This window comes from Neovison vison, chromosome 2 (assembly GCF_020171115.1).
Source record: "Neovison vison isolate M4711 chromosome 2, ASM_NN_V1, whole genome shotgun sequence".
Taxonomy (NCBI): Eukaryota; Metazoa; Chordata; class Mammalia; order Carnivora; family Mustelidae; genus Neogale; species Neogale vison.
The window spans coordinates 186,733,271-186,755,858 of NC_058092.1; the positions used below are offsets into that span (position 1 = coordinate 186,733,271).

General features: G+C 36.3%; 1 protein-coding gene across 1 annotated transcript in view; it reads left to right on the top strand.

The window, feature by feature from the left end:
* The window catches only part of MCU (mitochondrial calcium uniporter), a 205,068-nt gene that overhangs the window by 177,011 nt on the left and 5,469 nt on the right, over window positions 1–22,588 (top strand). The window contains exons 3-6 of the mRNA XM_044239751.1: window positions 2,948–3,118; window positions 4,196–4,300; window positions 16,683–16,843; window positions 18,321–18,524. Coding sequence (XP_044095686.1) covers window positions 2,948–3,118; window positions 4,196–4,300; window positions 16,683–16,843; window positions 18,321–18,524 — 641 coding nt within the window. The remainder of the gene's footprint in view (window positions 1–2,947; window positions 3,119–4,195; window positions 4,301–16,682; window positions 16,844–18,320; window positions 18,525–22,588) is intronic.

Sequence of the window (22,588 nt, forward strand, 5' to 3'; positions counted from 1 at the left end):
AACCAACTAAGCTACCCAGATGTTCCACTAAGGATTCTTTTAGAAATGAGGGGGGAAATGACAAAATATTCAAATATCTTTACATTAAAAACTTTAGATAGTACTTACTGTATATTAAATTCATATTATTATCCTTGACTTCCTCCTCCTTAGGAAATATAGACTACCCTTTTGGAAGAATTAAAGAAATAGAGATTTTTGTCTTCTTATTTTTTTTTAAGGTTTTTTTTTTTTAAGATTTTATTTATTTATTTGATGGAGAGAGAGAGCACAAGTAGGCAGACAGGCAGGCAGAGAGAGGGGGGAAGCAGGCTCCCTGCTGAGCAGAGAGCCCAATGTGGGGGCTCTCGATCCAAGGACTGGAGATCATGACTGGAACTGAAGGCAGAGGCTTAATCCACTGAGCCACCCAGGCACCACCTAATTTTTATGTAAAAATTCAAACATGTATCCACAGAGGATTCACTGCTATGGTAATTGTTACCCTGTAGTCAACAACTAGAACACCAGACCAAATATATTTTAAAAAATTGTTTTTCCATAATTTGGCGACTGTGGCCATTGCTGCTATAAACATTGGGGTACAGATGGCCCTTCTTTTCACGACATCTGTATCTTTGGGGTAAATACCCAGGAGTGCGGTGGGTATTATAGAGGGCACGGCTTGCATGGAGCACTGGGTGTGGTGAAAAAATAATGAATAATGTTTTTCTGCAAATAAATAAATTGAAAAAAAAAGAAAGAAAAAAATTGTTTTTAGACATTGGACAATAAGGACAAGACTGTGATCTCTGAGAGAAGAAAAATAAATGGAATTGATTCTATAGTGCCTCAGTGCACAGCCTGAGGCTTTGGCTAAATGCTAAGCCACAAGACCAGGCTAGAATAATTTATAACAATAATTATCAGAATTTGTAAAATAGATAATTGTTAGTGCTCATACAGGACCAGAAATTATTTGACTTCCCTCCAGTCAGAGAAGAGATATCACTGAATATATGAACATTCAATGTTCATTGAATCTTATTAGTAGGGCCAAATTTGGCCCTGTAATAAAGGAATCTCTAGATCTGTCCTAAGAAACTTTCCAAGGGACTTAAAAGGATCAAAATAATATGCAAGAACCTGTACAACATCCAGCACTGAACAGTGTAAAAGAAATGATGTCTAACCTCAAATCAAAAATTACTAGATATATGAAGAAGCAGGGGGGGAAAAACACAAGAAAAATTAGTCAGGAAGATCTAGAAACAACAGAGATGATGGAATTAACAGACAAGGATTTTAAAATAGTTATTATAAATATGATCTTTATATTTGGGGGGAAAAGGAAAACAAGCATAAAATGAAGAAAAACAGAAGATATAAAAATAAACAGATGTAACTTCTAGAGATGAAATAAATAATATCTGAGATGAAAAGCAGCTATAGATAGAATTAACAGATTTAGACATGGAAAAAGAAAATATCAGTCCCAATGAAGTGCATAGCAGTTAAAACTATCCAAAATGAAGAGAACCTTATATAAAGAGAAACTTAATGCCCTGTGAGACAACACTACATAGTCTAATATAAATATAACTGGAATCCCAGAAGGAAAGGTGTAAGAGTTAGAAAAAATATTTGAGTAATGGCCAAAATTTTCTTCAAATTTGATGAAAACTATGAGTTCACAGATCTAAGAAATTTAATAACTTAGGACACCATAGAAAGGAATATTGTAATCAAATTGTTGGAAACCAGTGATAAAGAGAAAATATTAAAAGTGCCACAGGATAAAAGACATATGTACAGAGAAATAAAGAATAATATACATGAACTTATCCTATGCTAGATAAACCAGAAGACCTAAGTTCTTTAGAGTGCTAAAAAAAAAAAAAGGTTCCAACTAGAATTTTTTACACAGCAAATTTTTCTTCAAAAATGAAGGTGAAATAAACTTCAGAGTTCCCAAAAGTGAGGAGAATTTATTGTCAACACATCTGCCAAACAAGAAATGTTCAAGGAAGCTCTTCAGGCAAAAGGAAAATGATATTAAATAGTGCTTCACAGCCTAGTGCTAACTTATCATCTTTAAATCTTGGCTGCTCATGTAAAAACTTTACATGAGCTTTAAAATTTATTTATTTAAAAAATTCATATAAAAATTATTTCAAAAGAGTTACTTTATTCAGACACTTGTTTTAGTAACTAAGGCTTTTTTTTTCCTGTTGAGGAAAAAGATAATGAAATGGGAATTCTATCTTGTAATGTAGAAAATCTTTTCAGATTTATAGCTTATGATAATGTTTCCTTTAATAATTTTTGTTAGAAAATCCCAAGTAATTGAGTTTGGCTTTTAGCTGACCTCAGGATGATGTTCAAGAGAACATAAAAAGAATTTTTTTATTATATCATAATATATTCATATTGCATAAGAGAATACTTACTTATCAAGCCCCTTAGAAATAATAATTATACCATAAATATGAATTGACTGTCCTTAAGTAAGCGTCTCACTTTTTAATGTATTTTCATTATATTATTCCCCGGGGATTCTTGAAAGCTGTGGCTACTAAGAGCTACCTCCTACAGGTTAGGGAACCTAGTCCAGCAATCTCTGGCTGTTTAATGAAATCGTCCTCAGTAGAACTAGGATTTAGATTCACCAACACCAAAATCTTTATCTCAGATTTCTGGGCAAGTCTTTCCCTGACCTACTTAGAATCTAATCTTTTACGTGTTTTTTTTTTTTTTCTTCTGAAGAGTGAATTGTGTGAGCCATATGATTGATCTTCCATAAGCCAGTTCCCAGAATAACCTTCAACTAAAGCTAACGGGCATATTCTTGAAACCTTTGAAAATATTTTAAACCACATTGATAATAATAGACCTTATGTAAGACTAGCAATACTGTAACTTATAATGAAATCTGATTATCATATAATTATGGGTCTTTTTCATTCAGATGTGACAGTGGTGTATCAAAATGGGTTACCTGTGATATCTGTGAGGCTACCATCCCGACGTGAACGCTGCCAGTTCACACTCAAACCTATCTCAGACTCCGTTGGTGTGTTTTTACGACAACTGCAAGAAGAGGATCGGGGAATTGACAGAGTTGCAATCTATTCACCAGGTATAGTCACATTCATTATTAATTCCCACCCAACCCTCATTCACCCCAGACCACTTCTCTGTGCGCGCACACAGACACACACCCCACTGCAAAAGAATATCCCACTCTTAACTTTAGAACATATTTTTTTGCTTAACAAATGTCAGAAGACAGTGATTTCTCTCCCACTTCGCAAAGTATAATTGTTCAATTTTAAGACTGTTTATATACAAAAAGTCTCATTCAGAAGCATCTGACATATAATGCCCCAGGCAAAGATGAGCAGTCAATCACATTTTATGTTATTATTAAGTATTTATTATTACCGTAGGCATAAAATGAACTTTTCTAGTGGTTGAGCCCTCATCTCTGGAGATACGAAATGTTAGGACTTCTTTTTAGATCTTCTGTCTTTCACATGAAAGTTTACAAAATTAAGACATATGTGATTGGAAAAGAATGGCTCTAAAAATTCCCATTTGACATAACATTTATCCTACTTATTTATTTAAGTACCTTGGTTTTTTTCCCATTCTTTGAAAAATCTTAAATCTACAGGAAACATAAAAGACTATATAGGAAGTACCTATTTACCCTTGGATTTACCAGTTGTTAATAATTTGCCACATTTCTATACTTTAAGTAGTTTAAATATACTTAATTTTCATCTTATCTAGTAATATAATTAGTAGACCAGTATGGTGTACTTTGCTGACCCTAACATTTGTCCCTACCAAATTACTTTTACTCAACCATCTTCCATCATAGATAGATATATGACGTCCATTCAGCTCCCCCAGAGACCCTAGATTTCCACATAACACCTATAGATCTTTGTAATGATTTTACTTGTTCATAAAGTTCTGTTAGAAAAGTATATTGTTAAATCTTCATGGACTTGAGATCATGAAAGCAAAAAGCTCAGATAGTAAAAGCTTTGTTTAGCATAGAACTTGGGGATGAGGCAAAAGTGAACTAGAATTTAAAAGAAGAGATATAATTTTTAAAGTTGATTTTGAGGATTGCTTTTTCCTGCTCATTCGCAAATAATTGTGGACATATGACAAGTTTAAATTTTTACATTTAAATTTTTCACAGATGGCGTTCGAGTTGCTGCCTCAACAGGGATAGACCTCCTACTCCTTGATGACTTTAAGCTGGTCATTAATGACTTAACATATCATGTACGACCACCAAAGAGAGGTAAAAAGTAATCTTGATAAGGTCAAAGAAATGTGGAAGGGCTTTTGGAAAGAACTTCATTTTTCCCTGGATAATCTTGAGAAGCAGATAATATTCAAAGAAACTGAAAGTCTTATATCCAGATAAAACCCTTTCAATTAAACAACTCATTGGGTACCTCACTCTTGAGTACTTGGATAGTACCCTGACTGAAACTTAGATTCTGCCTTAGACACTGGAATGCTTTATTATTGGATATTGTCACTCTTTCACATAAATGGATATTCTACGTAAATTAAGCTCCTTCCCTCTGTAAGCTAAAGGTCACATTATTTTAATAAATTGCAGGAGGAATCTTTCAAAAATAAATTATGGACTTCCCTATCCTCTAAAACATTTGTAACAGGAATTAATCTTTTTTTTTTCCTTTCAAGGTCAATAGCATGAAAGTCAACTAATGTATAATAGTAGTCCTTTGGAATTTCTGATTTGTATATTTTTTTAAATAAAAATTGTGGTATTTGCCTCAGTGCAAATTTTTTTTTTAAGATTTTATTTATTTATTTGATAGCACAAGTAGGCAGAGCAGCAGGCAGAGGGAGAGGAAGAGGCAAGCTCCCTGCTGAACAGAGAGCCAGGTGTGGGGCATGATCCCAGGACCCTTGCTGGGCAGACGCTTGCTGCCTGAGCCACCCAGGTGCCCCTTCAGGTGGATATTTTAAGAGGGTGCCCCTAAAAACTTAGTAATCAATAATATTTGAATGAACTATTTTAAAGTTAATGCAAAAAAAACCCATGGTGAACAAAATATCAAAAATTTAAATGAAGGCAGTTGGTATTATTGATTTTTCTTTTTATCCCAGACTCTAATCTGGCTCTGCACAGTACTGATGCTAGATAGTTCTCTAAAATAGCCTTTGATTTGGGTCTTTTTCGGTCACTTTTCTCTCTCTGCCCTTGATCTTTATCGTCAATGACTGCTGTTGTTCATGCCCCTTCCATTATTACCAACCTCCTAAAATGCCCCTTTTTTTTGATTCTGCTTTTGAGAATTGTGTCTAAGGTATAAAATGTTCTCAGTGAAAGCCTAAACATTGAACGCCTCCGAAATCTGGTCCACATCTACTTTAAAAGTTTTTCTTTCTCTTACATGTTGTCTACTTTTCCTCTGTCCTCCATTCCTTTGCTGTTTTCTGAACTGTGCCATTCTTTGCCATCTCAGTGTTAGTTCACCTTTCTCGAAGGTGCCTTTTTTCTTTCTTCCTAACCTATTCCCTGTGTCAAAATTGTCAAGGTCAGCTCTTCCGTAAAGGTTTTTAACAATCCTATTCTTTCTGTTCTTTCTCACTCTGACTCCCAGCCAACCAGAAGTGACTAATCTGTTCTCTGAATTCTTATTCCTCTTCTTTGTTAATGCTCAGGTGGAAGGCACTGTGATTTTTTTTTAAGGTTTTATTTATTTATTTGACAGCAAGAAATTATAAGTAGGCAGAGGGGCAGGCAGAGAGAGAGCGGAAGAAGCAGGCTCCCTGCCAAGCAGAGAACCCGATGCGGGACTTGATCCCAGGACCCTGAGATCATGACCTGAGCCAAAGGCAGAGGCTTATTAACCCACTGGGTGCGGCACTGTGATTTTTGTGTCCTGCATTGTGTCCTGTGTTGAGTGAAATAAGTGAGTTAAGGTGGTAGCATTTTGGTTGTTCAGAAGCCAGATTCTCTTCTATGTGCAAGCTAGTTGAAATGAAACTAGCTTTAGAAAAAGTCTAGTAAATACAGCAAGAATGGGAAAGTAGCCTTTAAATAGTAAGACATTACTGAACCAGACTTTATTACTCTGGAATAACTGGACATGTAGACCAGGGATTGGTAGCTACATGCCAGCTATGCTAATATGTTTTTATTTATTCCCTGATTTTTGGACTAGAAGCTCTCTTTAAAAAAAAAACAGAAGTACAGGGGCGCCTGGGTGGCTCAGTGAGTTAAAGCCTCTGCTTTCGGCTCAGGTCATGATCTCAGAGTCCTGGGATCAAGTCCCATGTCGGGCTCTCTGCTCAGTGGGGAGCTTGCTTCCTTTCCTCCCTCTCTGCCTGCCTCTCTGCCTACTTGTGATCTCTGTCAAATAAATAAATAAAAATCTTTTTAAAAATCAAAAATAAAAAAATAAAATAAAATAACAGAAGTACAGGCCTTAGTTTACTCGGTTTTTTGTTATTGTTGTTGTTCTTTAAATTTGCTCTTTCTTTTCCAGCTTTATTGACATATAATTGATATATAGCATTGTAAGTTTAAGATATACAGTGTGATGATTTGATATACTTTAATATTACAAAATGATTACAACAATAGGATTAATTAACACCTCCATCACCTCACATAATTACTGTGTGTGTGTATGTGTGTGTGTGTGTGTGGTGACAACACTTAAGGTCTACTCACAGTCAATTTCAAGTATACAATACAATATTGTTAACTATAGTCACCATGCTGTACAGTAGATCCCCAGAACTTACTCATCTTACAATTGGAAGTTTGGCTGCCCTTTGACTGGCCATACCATATACCATATAACCCAGTAATCCCACTTTTGGACATATAACCAGGAAATGCACTCCATATTCATTGAAACATTATTCACAGTAGTGAAGATATAAAAACAACCCAATTATCTGTTTGCAGATGAATGGATAAAGGAGATGTGGTACATACATATAATGGAATGTTATTCACCTGTGGAAAAAAAAGGAAACCTGCTGTTTGTGACAGACTGGGTAGAACTTGAGAGCATTTTACTTAGGGGTATTTTGTGTGTGTATGCGAATTACCTAGAGGGTTCATTCAATTTAAATTTACTGTTAGTAAAATTTAAAAGGTTCACTAATACATCCTTACATAAAGTATAATAGTATAGTATAAAGTATATAAATGTATATAAAGTATATAAATAGTAAGGTATAAAGTTCACTAATACATCCTCACATAAAGTATAATAAGCAGGACAGTAAGCTTCCATATATTATGTTGTGAAAAACTGGGGCTTTTAATCAATAACTAATTTTAACCATCTTGTCTAATACTGTGTTTTTAAAGCAGAAATGAATGTTTAGATTTTTTTTATGATTGTATTTCTTTATTTGACAGACAGAGATCACAAGTAGGCAGAGAAAGGAGGCAGAGAGAGAGGAGGATGCAGGCTCCCTGCTGAGCAGAGAGCCCGATGTGGGGCTCGATCCCAGGACCCTGGAATCATGACCTGAGCAGAGGCAGAGGCTTTAGCCCACTGAGCCACCCAGGCGCCCCTGAATGTTTAGATTTTTAAATGGGGTTATTCCCAAGTTGAATAAAGGAAAGTAAAGGTAGAAAATGGAAGGGGGAGATATTCTCTTTGATTCTCTGCTAATCAATTCATCATTCTAACAACTTTATCTACATCTTTATCTACATCTCAGAGTTCTGGCATGCTTCTCTAGAAGTCAGTTTGAATATGAAGTTTGTGAGCTACCTGTCTGGCTCACTTGGTGGAGCATGCAACTTTTGATCTTGGGATTATGAATTTGATCCCCACTTTTGGTGTAGAGATTACCTAAAAATAAAATCTTTTTTTTTTTTTAGTTTGCAAGGGTCAAAAGTCATTAATTCATGGACTTATTATATATATTATATAATTCATGGACTTATAATAACTATAAATTGAAATGTGAAATTTGGTAACTCAATAGCATTGGTATAGAATTTTAAAATATCTTTTTAAAAAAGATTATTTATGAGAGAGAGAGAGTGACCGCACAAGTCAGGGGAAGGGCAGAGGGAGATAATTTCAAGCAGACTCCTTGCTGAGTATAGAGCCCTATATAGGGCACAGTCTGAAGACCCATGAGATCGTGACCCGAGCCGAAACCAAGAGCCTGTCACTCAACCAGCTGAGCCACCCAGGTGCCCCTAAGATATCTTTTCAGTATTTAAAATCTTTTCAAGGGCACCTGGGTAGCTCAGTTGGTTAAGCAGCTGCCTTTGGCACAGGTCATGATCCCAGGGTCCTGGGATCGAGCCTTATGTTGGACTCCCTGCTCAGCGGGGAAGCTACTTCTCGCTCTCTCTCAAATAAATCAATAAAATCTAAAAAAATTTTTTTCATAGCTCTCTTAATTCTGTTATTAAACAATGAGAGATTATGCTATTACATACCATTTCTCACAGAAGCCAAACTTTTAAAACATAGTAAAAATAAAAAACACAGGAAACAACAAGTGTTGGTGAGGATATAGAGAAAAAGGAGACTAGTACAGCCAATTTAAAACAGTTAAAATAGTTAAATAGTTAAAAATAGAAGTACTCTATGATGAAGTCATCACATTACTGGGTATTTACCCCCAAAATGCAAAAACACTAATTCAAAGGAATACATGTACCCCTATGTTATAGCAGCATTATTTACAATAGCCATATTATGGAAGCAGCCCCAGAGTCCACTGATAGATGAATGGGTGAGGAAGATATGGTGCATAGATGTATACAATGGAGTATTTTTCAGCCGTTAAAGAGAACAAAATCTTGCCTTTTGCAATGACATGGGATGGAGCTAGAGAGTATAATGCTAAGTGAAATAAGTCATAGAAATACAAATACCATATGATTTCAAATCATAGAAAAAGAAAAAACAAATGAACAAAGGTGAAAGACAAACCAAGAAACAGACTCTTAAATAAAGAGAACAAACTGATGGTTACCAGAGGTAAGACGGGGGGATCAGTGAAACAGGTCAGGGGATGAAGGAGGGTACTTGTTATGATGAGTACCAGGTGTTGTATGGAAGGGTTGGATCGCTATATTGTACACCTGAAACTAATGTAACACTGTATGTTAACTATATGAGAATTCAAATTTTTTAAAAAGACCTTAAATAAATAGTAAGGAAAATCATTTTCTTTTGATAATGTATAAAATAGGCTTTAATTTTGTTTCCACCATATGATCTTCCTCACCCTGTGTGAGGAAGATATTGCTGGCATCCAAGTCACCACTCTTTTTCAACTGCATCAAGAGAGCAGTGTGCATTTCTGTGTTTGAGAAAGTTGGCAATCATCCAGATGAGTAGGCATATTCCTCTTCCCCACATATACTTTTTAGTGAAAAGGCTAAACAAAAAAGAAACTGAAGGTACTAGAGCTCAGGTATCAAATGAGGAGGAGGAACACGAGGATTTTATATATACATGGAGCAATGGAACAAATCTAATAAAAGAATTAATGAAGGAGAACTTTTCCAGGACAGTTTTTTAAGTTTTGAATTCTACCAAACCCCCCACCCCTGCCCTTTAACTTTCACTTCTCTCCTATTTTCCTTTCTCCTGTTTTGTTTTGTTTTTTTTTAAGACTTTATTTGTCAGAGAGAGACCAAGTGCTTGTGCACAAGGAGGGGAAGCAGCAGGCAGAGGGAGAAGCAGGCTCCCCATGGAGCAAGGAGCCTGATATGGGACTCCATCCTAGGACTCTGGTATCATGACTCTGGTATCATAAGCTGAAGGCAGATGTATAATGGACTGAGCCACCCCGGTGTTCCTTTCATTTCCCTGTTGATGGATAGCACTTTCGAACTAAAAATGTTGTTTATTAGTAAACCTGAACTTTACACACTTACACCAGGCACTGAGGATAAAGGGCTTATTGGTAGAGGATCTAATAAAGGCCCATTTAATGTTTATGTGGATTGACAGTCCATAAGTATTATGGATGCCTAAGTGTTGACAACCCTTGTACCTAAGCCCAAAATTGAAAGGCAAGAGGCAGAAAAAACCAAGGGAGCAGGTCATAGCACTAAGGCTATCTATAAGCATCATTGCGTTCTTTTGGCTGGATTACCCTCTGCCCACCGCAGAATGAGAAGAGTAACTGTTTTAGCAATTAGATTATTTTAAACCTAACCTAAATCTAGAATGGAGGGAGGAATATGGAAAAGGGAGTACAAAAGGTCTTTTATCTCAGTCCATGTTGAAGTAGTAATTAACTACCTTCAACTTAATTATTGGGGAAGAAGAGAATATAATCTAACTCAGTGGTTGTTGAAAGTTGTTGTGATAAGGAGAATTATTTTGATTGGGACCACTAAGCCTTTTCCCCATATACCCATCCAGAGGATATTGGAGACCTTGCTTCTCTCTTAATGATGTAAATGTCTTGAGAGGAACAGTTAAAGGGGAAAACTAAATACAAACAGGAACAAATACTTTATCAGAGGGCGCCAGGGTGACTCAGTGGGTTGGGCCACTGCCTTCAGCTCGGGTCATGATCTCAGGGTCCTGGGATCGAGTCCCGCATCAGGCTCTCTGCTCAGCGGGGAGCCTGCTTCCTCCTCTCTCTCTCTCTCTCTCTGCCTACCTCTCTGCCTATTTGTGATCTCTCTCTGTCAAATAAATAATAAAATCTTTAAAAAAAAAATACTTTATCAGAGACTCAACCAAAGTCCTTCTCAAACCATTCTAGTAGCTGAAAAGACTTTTAATCCCTATTAGGTTAACACATCTTCTTGCCTTTCTATACCTGAATTTCCTGGCACTGATGACATGTGCAGAAACGTTAACAAATATCTAATTGCATTTTTAGTGAAGCATACACAAGTCATCCAAAAGTGTTATTGTTAAGCCATTAGCAGATTTGTCTTCTCTCAAAATTTCATCTCCAAATATGTGGGCAAATTTTTCTGGGTCAAGGATTTGAGGTTGATGTTTTCCTCCACTATGACAATACATTGGAACCATATTCTTCCTGACAAGAAAATCTAACAAAATAAAGCCAATTTTCTTTACTGGGGCTTTAGTAGTTGGACATCTGTGAGATTGATCTTTGAATTATCATTTCATGGTTTTTTAATTGCTGTTAGAAAGTATGTGATTGCACATTAAATTTTTTTATTTGTTTAGAATAGATAGTACATTCACAAGGTTAACTGCCAAAGTCAAAGAATGTATGGGAAAAAGTTTTCTTTTCCTTGTTCTGTATCTACCCTTTGCTCCTTCTGTACCAGCAAGCACAGTTCTTAGTTTCTTGTGTTTCCTGACAAATATTGTTGATGGATTTGTCAGAAAATATGAGTGCATAAGTTTTTTCCCTTTTTATAATATGTTATATATATATGTATATATATTATAATATAATAATAGCATACATATATACATACATAGTATTTATATCAGTCCAGGTTCAGTTGGGGAGGCAGAACTATATAGGTATTTTGGAATAAAAGATTTATTATAGGACTGAGACCTTATGCGATTGTAGATGAAGCTGAAGAAGTAAGAGTGGATTCTGAGGAAGATGGTGGTTGAATAGGAGGACCCTAGGCTCACCTCCTTCCATAAATACAACTAGGTAACTATCATCATCGTAAATACCCCAGAAAGCACCACTAAGGGCTGACAAAACAAACTCCACAACTTAATGAAGAGAAGATGGGGTACCTGGGTGGTTCAGTCAGTTAAGTGTCTGCCTATGTATGGCTCAGGTCATAATCCTAGGGTCCTGTGATCAAGCCCCTCGTTGGGTTCCCAGCTCAGCATGAGTCTCCTTCTCCCATTCCCTCTGCCCCTACCCCTGCTCATGCTCACTCATTCTCTATCTCATTCACTCTCTCAAATAAATAAAAATCTTTTTTAAAAAAATGGGAGAGAAAAGATTACATTGAAAAGGGAGTAGCAGACATAGCTGGCTTTTGTAACACACAGAAGCAGGCAGAGACTAAGACAAAATGAGAAGACAGGAATTTATCCTAAATAAAAGAACAAGATAAGGCTGCAGCTAGAAATCTAAGCAAACATGTAAGTAACACACCTGCTAGAGAATTTAAAGCAGCGATCATAAGGATACTCACTAGGCTTGAGAAAAGAATGGAAGAGATCATTGAGAACCTTACCACAGAGATAAAAGAGTTAAAAAGGAATTGGATGGGGGCGCCTGGGTGGCTCAGATGGTTAAGCATCTGCCTTCAGCTAAGGTCATGATCCCAGGGTCCTGAGATCAAGTCTGGTGTTGGGCTCCCTGCTCAGTGGGGAGTCTGCTTCTACTTCTCTCTCTGTGCCTCCCTCCTTATACTCTCTCTCCCCCTTACTCTCTCTCAGATAAATAAATAAATCTTTAAAAAGGAGTCAGACATGAAGAGTGCAATAAACTAAAAGCAAGCTTGATGTGATGAACAGCAGCCTGGAAGAAGCTGAGGAATAAATTAATTAGCTAGAAGACAGTAATGGAAAGCAATGAAGCTAAACAAAAGAGAGAAAGAATTACACAAAGTAAGAATAGATTTAGGAAATTCAGTGACTCCATCAAACATAATAACACATAAGTATTATAGTAGTCCCAGAAGAAGAGAGAGAAAAGAGGGCAGAATATGTATTTGAGGAAATAATAGCTGGAAACTTCTCTAACCTGGGGAAGGAAGCAGACATCCTGATCCAGGAGGCACCATAAAACTCCCATCAAAATCAACAAAAGCAATCTATACCAAGACACATTGTAACTAAATTTCCAAAATATAATGATAAAAGATTCTTAAAATGGTAAGGCAAAAGAAGCCAGTAACTTACAAGGGAAAACCCGTGAGGCCAGCAAGAGATTTTTCAACAGACACTTGCAAGCCAGAAGGGATAGGCATGATATATGCAAAGTGCTGAATGGGAAAAATCTTCAGCCAACAATACTCTATCCAGCAAGGCTATCATTCAGAATAGAAGGAGAGGTAAAGGGTTTCCAGACAAACAAGTTAAATGAATTCATGACCACCAAACCACCCCTCTAAGAAATATTAAAGGGGACTTACTGAGTGGAAAGGGGAGACCAAAAGTGACAGTATAAAAGGCAGAAAACACAAAAGCAGTAAAAAGTATTTCCATAAAAATTCCAGGAACTCGCTTTAAAAATGATATGTAATGTAATAACATATACTTAAACCATTAAGAGGAGAGGAGAAAAGAATGGGTTCAAACTTAAACAACCACCAACTTAATATAGACTGCTGTATGCAGAACAGGTTATATACAAACCTAATAGTAACCATATATTAAAAACCACTAATAAACTTGCAAAGAATAAAGAGAAAGAAATCCAAATATATCACTAAAGAAAATAAGCAAGACACAAAAGAGAGAAAGATAAGAAAGGATCTAGAAACATAATGATGGACTTTATGTAGTTTTCATATTTTGCTATAGTGTATACTGTAATGTTGAATAATTTTGAATATGTGTCATTTAGGAAGTCTAAGAGTGTATATGTAAGAAAAATACCTGGAAGTGGAAGGCTGTGTCAAAGGGTATGTGGATCAAAAATTTAAATTTTGAAGAAGAAAAATATTAAAAGTACTGAAAGCCAATCTAAAGAGAAATATTTTTGTAACCTTGGATTGAAAAAGAGCTTCCTAACTATAACATAAAACCCAGAAGCCATAAAAGAAAAGATTGATATAAAAAATAAATGTTCTACACAGCAGAACCCTTAATACAAATATTAATTTTTAAACTAACAAGCTTTCATCGCTTCTCAGCCTTTTGGCTAAGATCAAATGTAAACTAACAAGCTTTCAATGAACAGTATTCTAACAGAGACGTACATTTTTGTAAAACAAATTCCAAGTCTGATTTCCAACTTTACAGATTTTCAGGATATGATTATCTATACATGCTTGATCATTAACATATCCATGCTACATTAGGAAAAAGAAGAGAAGAGATTCTGTTTAGTTTTGCTTATTTGCTTCCTTTCCTCTTTTCTTCCTCCCTCCTTCCTTACTCCCCTTCCTTCCTTGGACTTCTAGGCAAATACAGTATTAAAAGTTAAAATGGGGGCACCTGGATGTTTTTAAGCATCCAGCTCTTGGTTTCAGCTCAGGTTGTGATCTTGGGGTTATGGGATCAAGCCCCCCATTGTGCTCCATGCTCAAAGTGGAGTCTGCTTGAGATTTTTCCTCTCCCTCTATCCCTCCCTCATTCTCCCTCTCCCTGTCAAATAAATAAATAAATCTTAAAAAAAAAAAAGTTAAAATGGAAAAAGAAAGGGCATGCAGGAGGAAAGTCATCGGATTACCAGTCAGATGATCTCTGTCCATTTCCTAAGAGCTATGCAAGTTTGTGAGTATTAGTTTTAGACCTCACTAAAGAAACCAACCACCTCATACTTGATTTTTTTTTTCTCTGTAGTGACTAGATCAGTACCTAGTACAAAAACATTTGTTAATCTTATCTCTCGGATTCAAATTCCCCATTTATAAATTTTGCCTGCCAAGTTTACTCATGCTGTTATTGTGAGGATAACATGATATAAATAATATATGTGAAGAGATTTTATTAACTGTAGATGATTGATCACTACTTAAGAAATTGTCTTTTTGAAAGGGGACCCAGCTTTCAGGAGAAATATTGTTATTGATCTAGTAGAAACATTATAACTCAGTCATGGCGCCAAGAGACACAGACTCCACCACTGCACTGTAACATTCCAGATAAGCTACTGCCTTCCAGAGTGCAGCTTTCTCTTCTGGTAACTTTGGAGAGTGTAAAGCCATATGCAAATGTGAGCTACAACTTCAGTGCAAAGAAAGCCCTGTTGACATAGATGACTTCTAGAACTCAAAGTGTTCTTGCTTTTGTCTATTCCTATTAACTCAGCACACATTTACTGAAGTGTGCAAGATACTGTGCTACCATTTTACTGTATCAGCTCTTCTCTAATCTAATTTGCTGCCCTTACTTGAATTTTTCATTGATTGAATTTCTGTGATAACTGTACTAAAGGACATCCTTGAAAAAAGTTTAAATATATGGCTAATTCTGACTATGGCTTATTTTGATTTAGATGAGTTACCTTATGCTGTACGTAACAAAATGTCACATTTAAGACTAACAAGATTTGATTTGATTTGATTTTTTATTCACATATAATGTATTATTTGCCCCAAGGGTACAGGTCTGTGAATCATCAGGCTAACAAGATTTTATTTTATTTTATTATTATTTTTTAAGTGATTCTTATTTTTTTTTAAGATTTTATTTATTTATTTGACAGACGGAGATCACAAGTAGGCAGACAAACAGACAGAGAGAGAGGAGGAAGCAGGCTCCCCACTGAGCAGAGAGCCTGCTGTGGGGCTCGATTCCAGGACCCTGAGATCATGACCTGAGCCAAAGGCAGAGGCTTAACCCACTGAGCCACCCAGGCGCCCCCAGGCTAACAAGAGTTTAAAGCAAAAGTTTTCTTTCTTGTGTTTTTTGTTTTTATTCTTTGACAACTGAGATCAGCTGATTTTTTAAATTAGATTTTTCAAAACAAAATTTTTAGATTTCTGGAAACACGTTCTACTCCCAGAAAAGGATACTGAATCAAAGAATTTAATGTGTTACCCTTTCAATCGTTCTCTTAACTTCATGCCATCTAAAACATGATATTCAGGCCCAAACAGCTATATTCTTTTCCCAACAGGGGTAAATCAAATTTGGCATGATAGGGGGAAGGTGTATGGGAACTAAGAGTTTTAGGATAATTGTATTTTTATTTATATCTTTGTATTTGCAAATTTGAAATACTGTGTATTTTTTTCCTGTATTAAACAGGAAAATGGCAGGAATACAGACAAATTATAGATAAGCATTTTGATAAGCATGATCAAATTCTGAACCTCTCTACTAGTTTTTAACATATTGCCTAAGATTTTTGTTTTTATTTTTTAAAGATTTTATTTATTTATTTGACAGAGAAATAGAGGCACAAGTAGGCAGAGCAGCAGGCAGAAGGAGAGGGAGAAGCAATTTCCCTGCTGAGCAGGGAGCCCTATGTGGGGCTTGATCCCAGGACCCCAGGACCTGAGCCAAAGGCAGATACTTAACTGACTGAGTTACCCAGGCACCCCTTTTTTGTTTTTATCTAATGAGGATTATTACTATTTGTAATCTTATTTGTAGCATTTTGACTTCCAAGAATATAAAAGTAGATGTTGGGGGTGCCTTGGTGGCTCAGTGGATTAAAGCCTCTGCCTTCAGCTCAGGTCATGATCCCAGGGTCCTGGGTTTGACCCCCACATCGGGCTCTCTGCTCAGTGGGGAGCCTGCTTCCTCCTCTCTCTCTGCCTGCTTCTCTGCCTACTTATGATCTCTGTCAAATGAATAAATAAAATCTTTTTAAAAAAAAAAAGTAGATGTTGGCTTCAAAATTTTCAAGTCGCCTAAATCTGAACTGACTTTCTAGGATTTGCAGATACCTCTTTTTTGAAAAGGAACTATCACTTTCCTTCAGTTGAACATGAATGGTGGGGTTATTGTAGCAAATGAGTGTGTCTTGTTTTTGTTATTGTCTAATAGCTCTGAGAATAGGAATGCTCCATGTAAGGCAAATACTAAAAAAAAAAATTGTAACCCCTTTCTTTTCAGACCTCTTAAGCCACGAAAATGCAGCAACACTGAATGATGTAAAGACACTCGTCCAGCAGCTGTACACCACGCTGTGCATCGAGCAGCACCAGTTAAACAAGGAAAGGGAGCTTATTGAAAGATTAGAGGATCTCAAAGAGCAGCTGGCTCCCCTGGAAAAGGTGCCCATTCAAATCTCAGACTCTCCTCTTCAACAGTAATTTTCTAGAGCATATATGTTTGCTTCCCCCCTTCACCCCCCCATCTTCTTTTTGTAATTGAGTTGTGTCAGTCAAACTAGTCCTTTAGTTTTGGGAACTGAACCATAACAAAGTCCAATCAAAGCTAAGAAAAAACTTGAAAAGAAATAGCTTTGAGTCTTCATAGTGGACATAGAACTTTGAGCTCTAAATGTCTGCCCATAACCAGATTTATGACCTTTGCAACAATTGGGTTAATTACTGATTGAGATAAGTTATGTGTGTAGTGGGTAATGATTTTGGCCAAGTTAAGAATCAATATTATATGGAATATTATGCACCTGTTAAAAATGATTGTGTGGACCTAATCTACATATGCAATAGAAGAATATTATGATATTTGATGCAAAGGGTATTATAAAATAATGTGCATATTAGTGTATGCTATGATCTAATTTTTAAATGTGTTGTGCATATAGCTATGCATATTTATATATATGTATATGTAACCCACAGGAAAAATGTCAGAAGTATATTCCAAAATGCTAATAGAGTGGTAGAGTGATGACTGGTTTTCTTCTTTACATTTTTCCAGGTGTTTTATAATAAGCATGTTATTCTTATTTTTTAACGATGATATAAGTATTTTCATTGTAAGAAATTAGACTATCAGAAATTAAGAGAGGGAACAGATACTCTTAATATTGTGCTTCTTCTCATTTCCTTAAAAATAATGAACGTATATCTCAAGGTTCTCATTAAATTTAAGACCATTAGAAACATGAGAAATCAGACTTGAACTGTTGTGAAGGAGAATGAAATTTAAATTTGGCATTTTCAAGATGTAAAAAAGCATTTTTTTAATGTACTAGCTATAACAAAGTAATTATCATCTTTTGTTGACTATTTACTATATGCTGGGAATTGTGCAAGTATTTGACCTCTAGTCCATTATTTAGTCCTCAGAAAACTCTATATGACACTGATGATGATACACAGATCAGGGCCTGCACACAGCTGTTCTGAATCTAGAGTCCATGCTCTGACTCTCTGTACTTTCTGCCCCCTAGCAGACCCCTTGAGTAAACAGTGACGATGATGAAATCTAACATGCTACAGTAAGAGAACACTGGCATATTTTCATATCCCTCCCTCAAAAAAGATAATTGTGTAGTTGGATAAAGAGTTGTTGACACTAACTTACTCCTGTAGTTTCACTATATTTTCATCTTTTCCTACTTCTAGGGTGAAACATAAAGCACAAGTGTCCTAAGAAAGTGTTACTCCTATAAAATATTCAGTGAAAACTACAGATACTATTTAGGAAGACAAGTTACGTTTCCTAGAAGGGAGACTAACATGTCCTGATTATGAGCCCCATTTCTTCTGCGAATGTAAAACAGTTTAAATGTAAAATTGGTTCTGTTTCAAAATACTGTTGATCATGTGTGCCCTGTAGGTACGAATTGAGATTAGCAGAAAAGCTGAGAAGAGGACCACTTTGGTGCTATGGGGTGGACTTGCCTACATGGCCACACAGTTTGGCATTTTGGCCCGGCTTACCTGGTGGGAATATTCCTGGGACATCATGGAGCCAGTCACCTACTTTATCACTTACGGAAGTGCCATGGCAATGTATGCATATTTTGTAATGACACGCCAGGTAAGAATTCCTCTTCCAGAAACTTTTTATGAGATGCTAATGAAGTTTTGGGTGTCACAGTAGTTCTCTTTTCTCTCATATATTTTCTAAAGCCATCTCCCCTTAAGTACTCTTTAATCCTACACACACACACACACACACACACACACACACACAGATGCACCTGTGCACATGCATGCTAATTGTGTATTACGCTCTATTCTCGGTGTTAAAGGTAAGGAGGTAAATCATGGCTCCTGACCTCAAGAAGCTCACAGACTATAAAGTGAGCCATATAAGCCATTAAATTTAGAAAAAAATACCTTACAGAGAGAAGAATGATCTGCTGCATGATAGCTTGGTCAGCCAAGTTGGCTTGGCTTTTGGTTTTTATTGAATTCTTGGAATGGAAAGTTAGTGATAACTAATCAGATAGTTAAATTCAACTCTGGTCTATTTCTAAGTATATTAAGAGTATAAGTAAGCTTCTTTGTTACTGTTTTTGCTTCCTAGAAGAGAGATGAAAATTAGATGTCCAATCACTTTATATGCCTGGCCTATTCTCTAGCAACCAAGACTTATTTATTAAATATCAGTATCTGGAACTCATTTTTGTTGCCAGTGTTATTTTTACAGTAGCTTGAAAATCCTCTGGCACTTTAAAAAGTATGAAGGATTTACTATCACTTATTATTATCTGTGTGATACCACACAGATTCAATTTCCCTTGATAAAAATTTGCAGTAAGTGAGACATGAGAACCTTTTTCTATTTTCTTAGGTACCAAAGCTGAGAATTGCTTCTCTTATATTTTTATATAGCTCTGATTGAACATAGGCATTTTGTTTCTGTTGTTGTTAGACCACTGGTCATAGGCCTATTTATGTGTGAGAAAATGAAAGCCCCCAAATGGTATTTAACCTTTCTGGGCCTCCCAAACTTGTCTGGTAGAGAAGAGAGACAATAAACTGTTCATGTCCGGCCATTGTTTGCCCAGAGTATCCAGCACCTAGTCCCATGTCTGGCTCATACTCATTACCCTGAGTGAACAGAACTGCACAACCAGATCAGTCATGTCTAATCACAGCTCTGGACATGGCCTTGCTGTCTGTCTGTCTTTGTTTCTTTCCTTCTCTTTCTCCTCTCTTCCCTGTTCCTGTCCCTCATATACACACCCCTTTAATAGGTTCTTTTTATCTGTTGATTGAAGTCCAAAATCCTTAGCCTGATAGTCATAACTGGTTCCTCCCTGTCTTCTCCAAAGGTCTGTCAGTTCCCTACAGTATACTTACTGTGTGTTTTAAACAAATAAAATTATATTCATTATCCCCCCAAATGCCCTGAGTTTTCTACCAGGAGTTTCATTCCTTACTTCCCATCATTCTGTCAGCTGGGAGTTCTCCCTGTTGATCTCTACCTGTTATATTTCAAGGTTTCTTAAATGCTGATCTTTCATGAACCTTTGGCCAGTTCCCTACAGACAACTTTGAACTCTCCTTCTGAATTCTTGTAGCACATTGTACCTCTCATTTCACTTATCCTACTCTATCTTGTATTATAGTTATTCATATATAATGTCTTCACTCTTCTACTAGACTATAATATCTTAGGAGGAGAGGCATTCAGGGTTTGTTTTTTTTTTTTTCCAATTTCTATTTCCCTTTAGCTACTTTTTTTTTTTTAAGATTTTATTTATTTATTTGACAGAGCAAGAGACAGTGAGAGAGGGAATACAAGCAGGGAGAGTAGGAGAGAGAAAAGCAGGCTCTCTGCAGCCTAGGACCCTGAGATCATGACCTAAGCTGAAGACAGACACTTAACAACTGAGCCACCCAGGCATGCCCCGCCTTTAGCTACTATTAATCCATTATTGTCATCATTGTAATTCAATATTCACTTCTGCTTCTTTTATGACATACTAAGCACCAGACCAATCCTCCCATGAGGAAAAGTTAGAATAGTTAAATAAAACATTAAATATATCTGCCTACAGACACTAGAGAGCTTATAAGATAGCAAAAATTACCATGCAAGGACCTGAGGAAGAGGAATTCCAGGAAGGTAAACCTGGTGCTGAGTGTGCTTATACCTCTGGGGATTTATGCTGACTAAGCAGGGTAAGACAGAGACCAAGAAGCTGAGCAAAACTTGATGATCTAGAAGGATCAAAACAATTGAGATTGTTTGGTTTGGAACCTCTAATAGCTATCATTATCAAATAAGGAGGATCCTCTTGTAGTTTCTCTCTGAACCATAGCCCAACTTCATTCATCTCAATTAGACTAAGGTATTCCTAGAATAGTGATAATCCAAAACTGCTAGTGCTCATAGTCTCCAGGCAGAAGCAAACATAAATTATCCCTGGAAGAAAAAATATTTAAAAATGTAAAGACTGGAAAGAAAGAAAACTGATGTTATTCAAAAGTCTTCGTACATTAAAAAAATATATATATATTTATGTATATATATATATTTATATATATATATATAAACATGTACATATATTTGATTAGAATCCATAAGTGAGTTTCATAGGGTTACTGGATACAAGGCCAATATACATAAATCAATTGCATATCTATATGCCAGCAACAATTATAAAATGAAACTAAAAGTAATCGTGCAAAAGATGTGCAAAATCGCTATGCAGAAAAACATACATTTAAAGGAAATTTCTGAACATGTTCATAGACTGAAAAGTAAATATTAAAAAATGTCAGTTGTATTCAAATTGATCTGTTTGATTCCGTGCAACCCCAGTCAAAATTCCAACAATTCTGAGGATGAAGGGGAGGAGATTTGAATAAGCTGTTTCTAGAATTTCAGTGAAAATGTAAAAGCCCAAGAAAAGCCAGTGAACCCTTGAACAAGAAAAATTAGGTAAGAGGATTTGCTCTACAGGATATGGAAGACTGTAGCTTTATTTATAATATTATAGTAATATTAAGATAATGGCACAAAGACAAATAGTCCAATGGAATAGTTGAGAGAATATAGAAGCAGATGTGGTATAAATGAACTTTTGATTTTAAAAAGATAACACTGCAAAGAAAGAAGAGTCTTTTTCTATGAATGGTGCTAGGACAATTGAATATCCATATTAAAAATAAAATGAAATGAACCCATCCTTACACATCCTTAATTAACAAGAATTAATTCCAGATAGATTATAGATATAAATATGAAAGCTGACATGGAAGAGGGGCACCTGGCTGGTCCAGTCTGTAGAGCATACAACTGTTGATCTCAAGATTGTAAGTTCAAGCCCCGCGTTGGGTGTGGGAGAATACTTAAAAATAAGATCTTTTTAAAAAATAAAATAAAACTTCTGGAAGGCAAATAGGAAAATATGTCAATTACTGTGGAATAGGAAATAATTTCTTACCCAGAATGAAGCTCTAACCATAAAGAATAAGAATGATAAAGTTGACTGTATTGAAGTTAAGAATTTCTGGGGGCGCCTGGGTGGCTCAGTTGGTTGTGTCTGTCTTTGGCTCAGGTCATGATCTCTGGGTCCTGGGATCAAGCCCCACAGCATCTGGTTTCCTGCTCAGCAGGGAGTCTGCTTTTCTGTCTCTGTCCCTCTGCCCCTCCCCACCTCTCTCATTCTCTCTCTCTCAAATAAATAAATAAAATCTTTTTTAAAATATTAAGAATTTCTATTTATTAAAGAACACCATTAGGGGTACCTGAGTGGCTCAGTGGGTTAAAGCCTCTGCCTTCGGCTCAGGTCTTGATCCCAGGGTCCTGGGATTGAGCCCTGCATTGGGCTCTCTGCTCAGCAGGGAGTCTGCTTCCCCCTCCCTCTCTCTGGCTGCCTCTCTGCCTACTTGTGATCTCTGTCTGTCAAATGAATAAATAAAAATCTAAAAAAAAAAAAAAAAAACACCATTAAAAGGGCAAACAGGCTGGGAGGAGATATTTGTAGGACATATACCCAACAAAGGATCCATAACCAGAATATATTAACAAAACCTATAAATCAGTAAGAAAAAACCAGACAACCCAGTCTTTTTCTTGCCAGAAAAAAGATGGCAAGAGATTTGAATAAGCACATCTAAAAATGGAAGTTCAAATGGCTAATA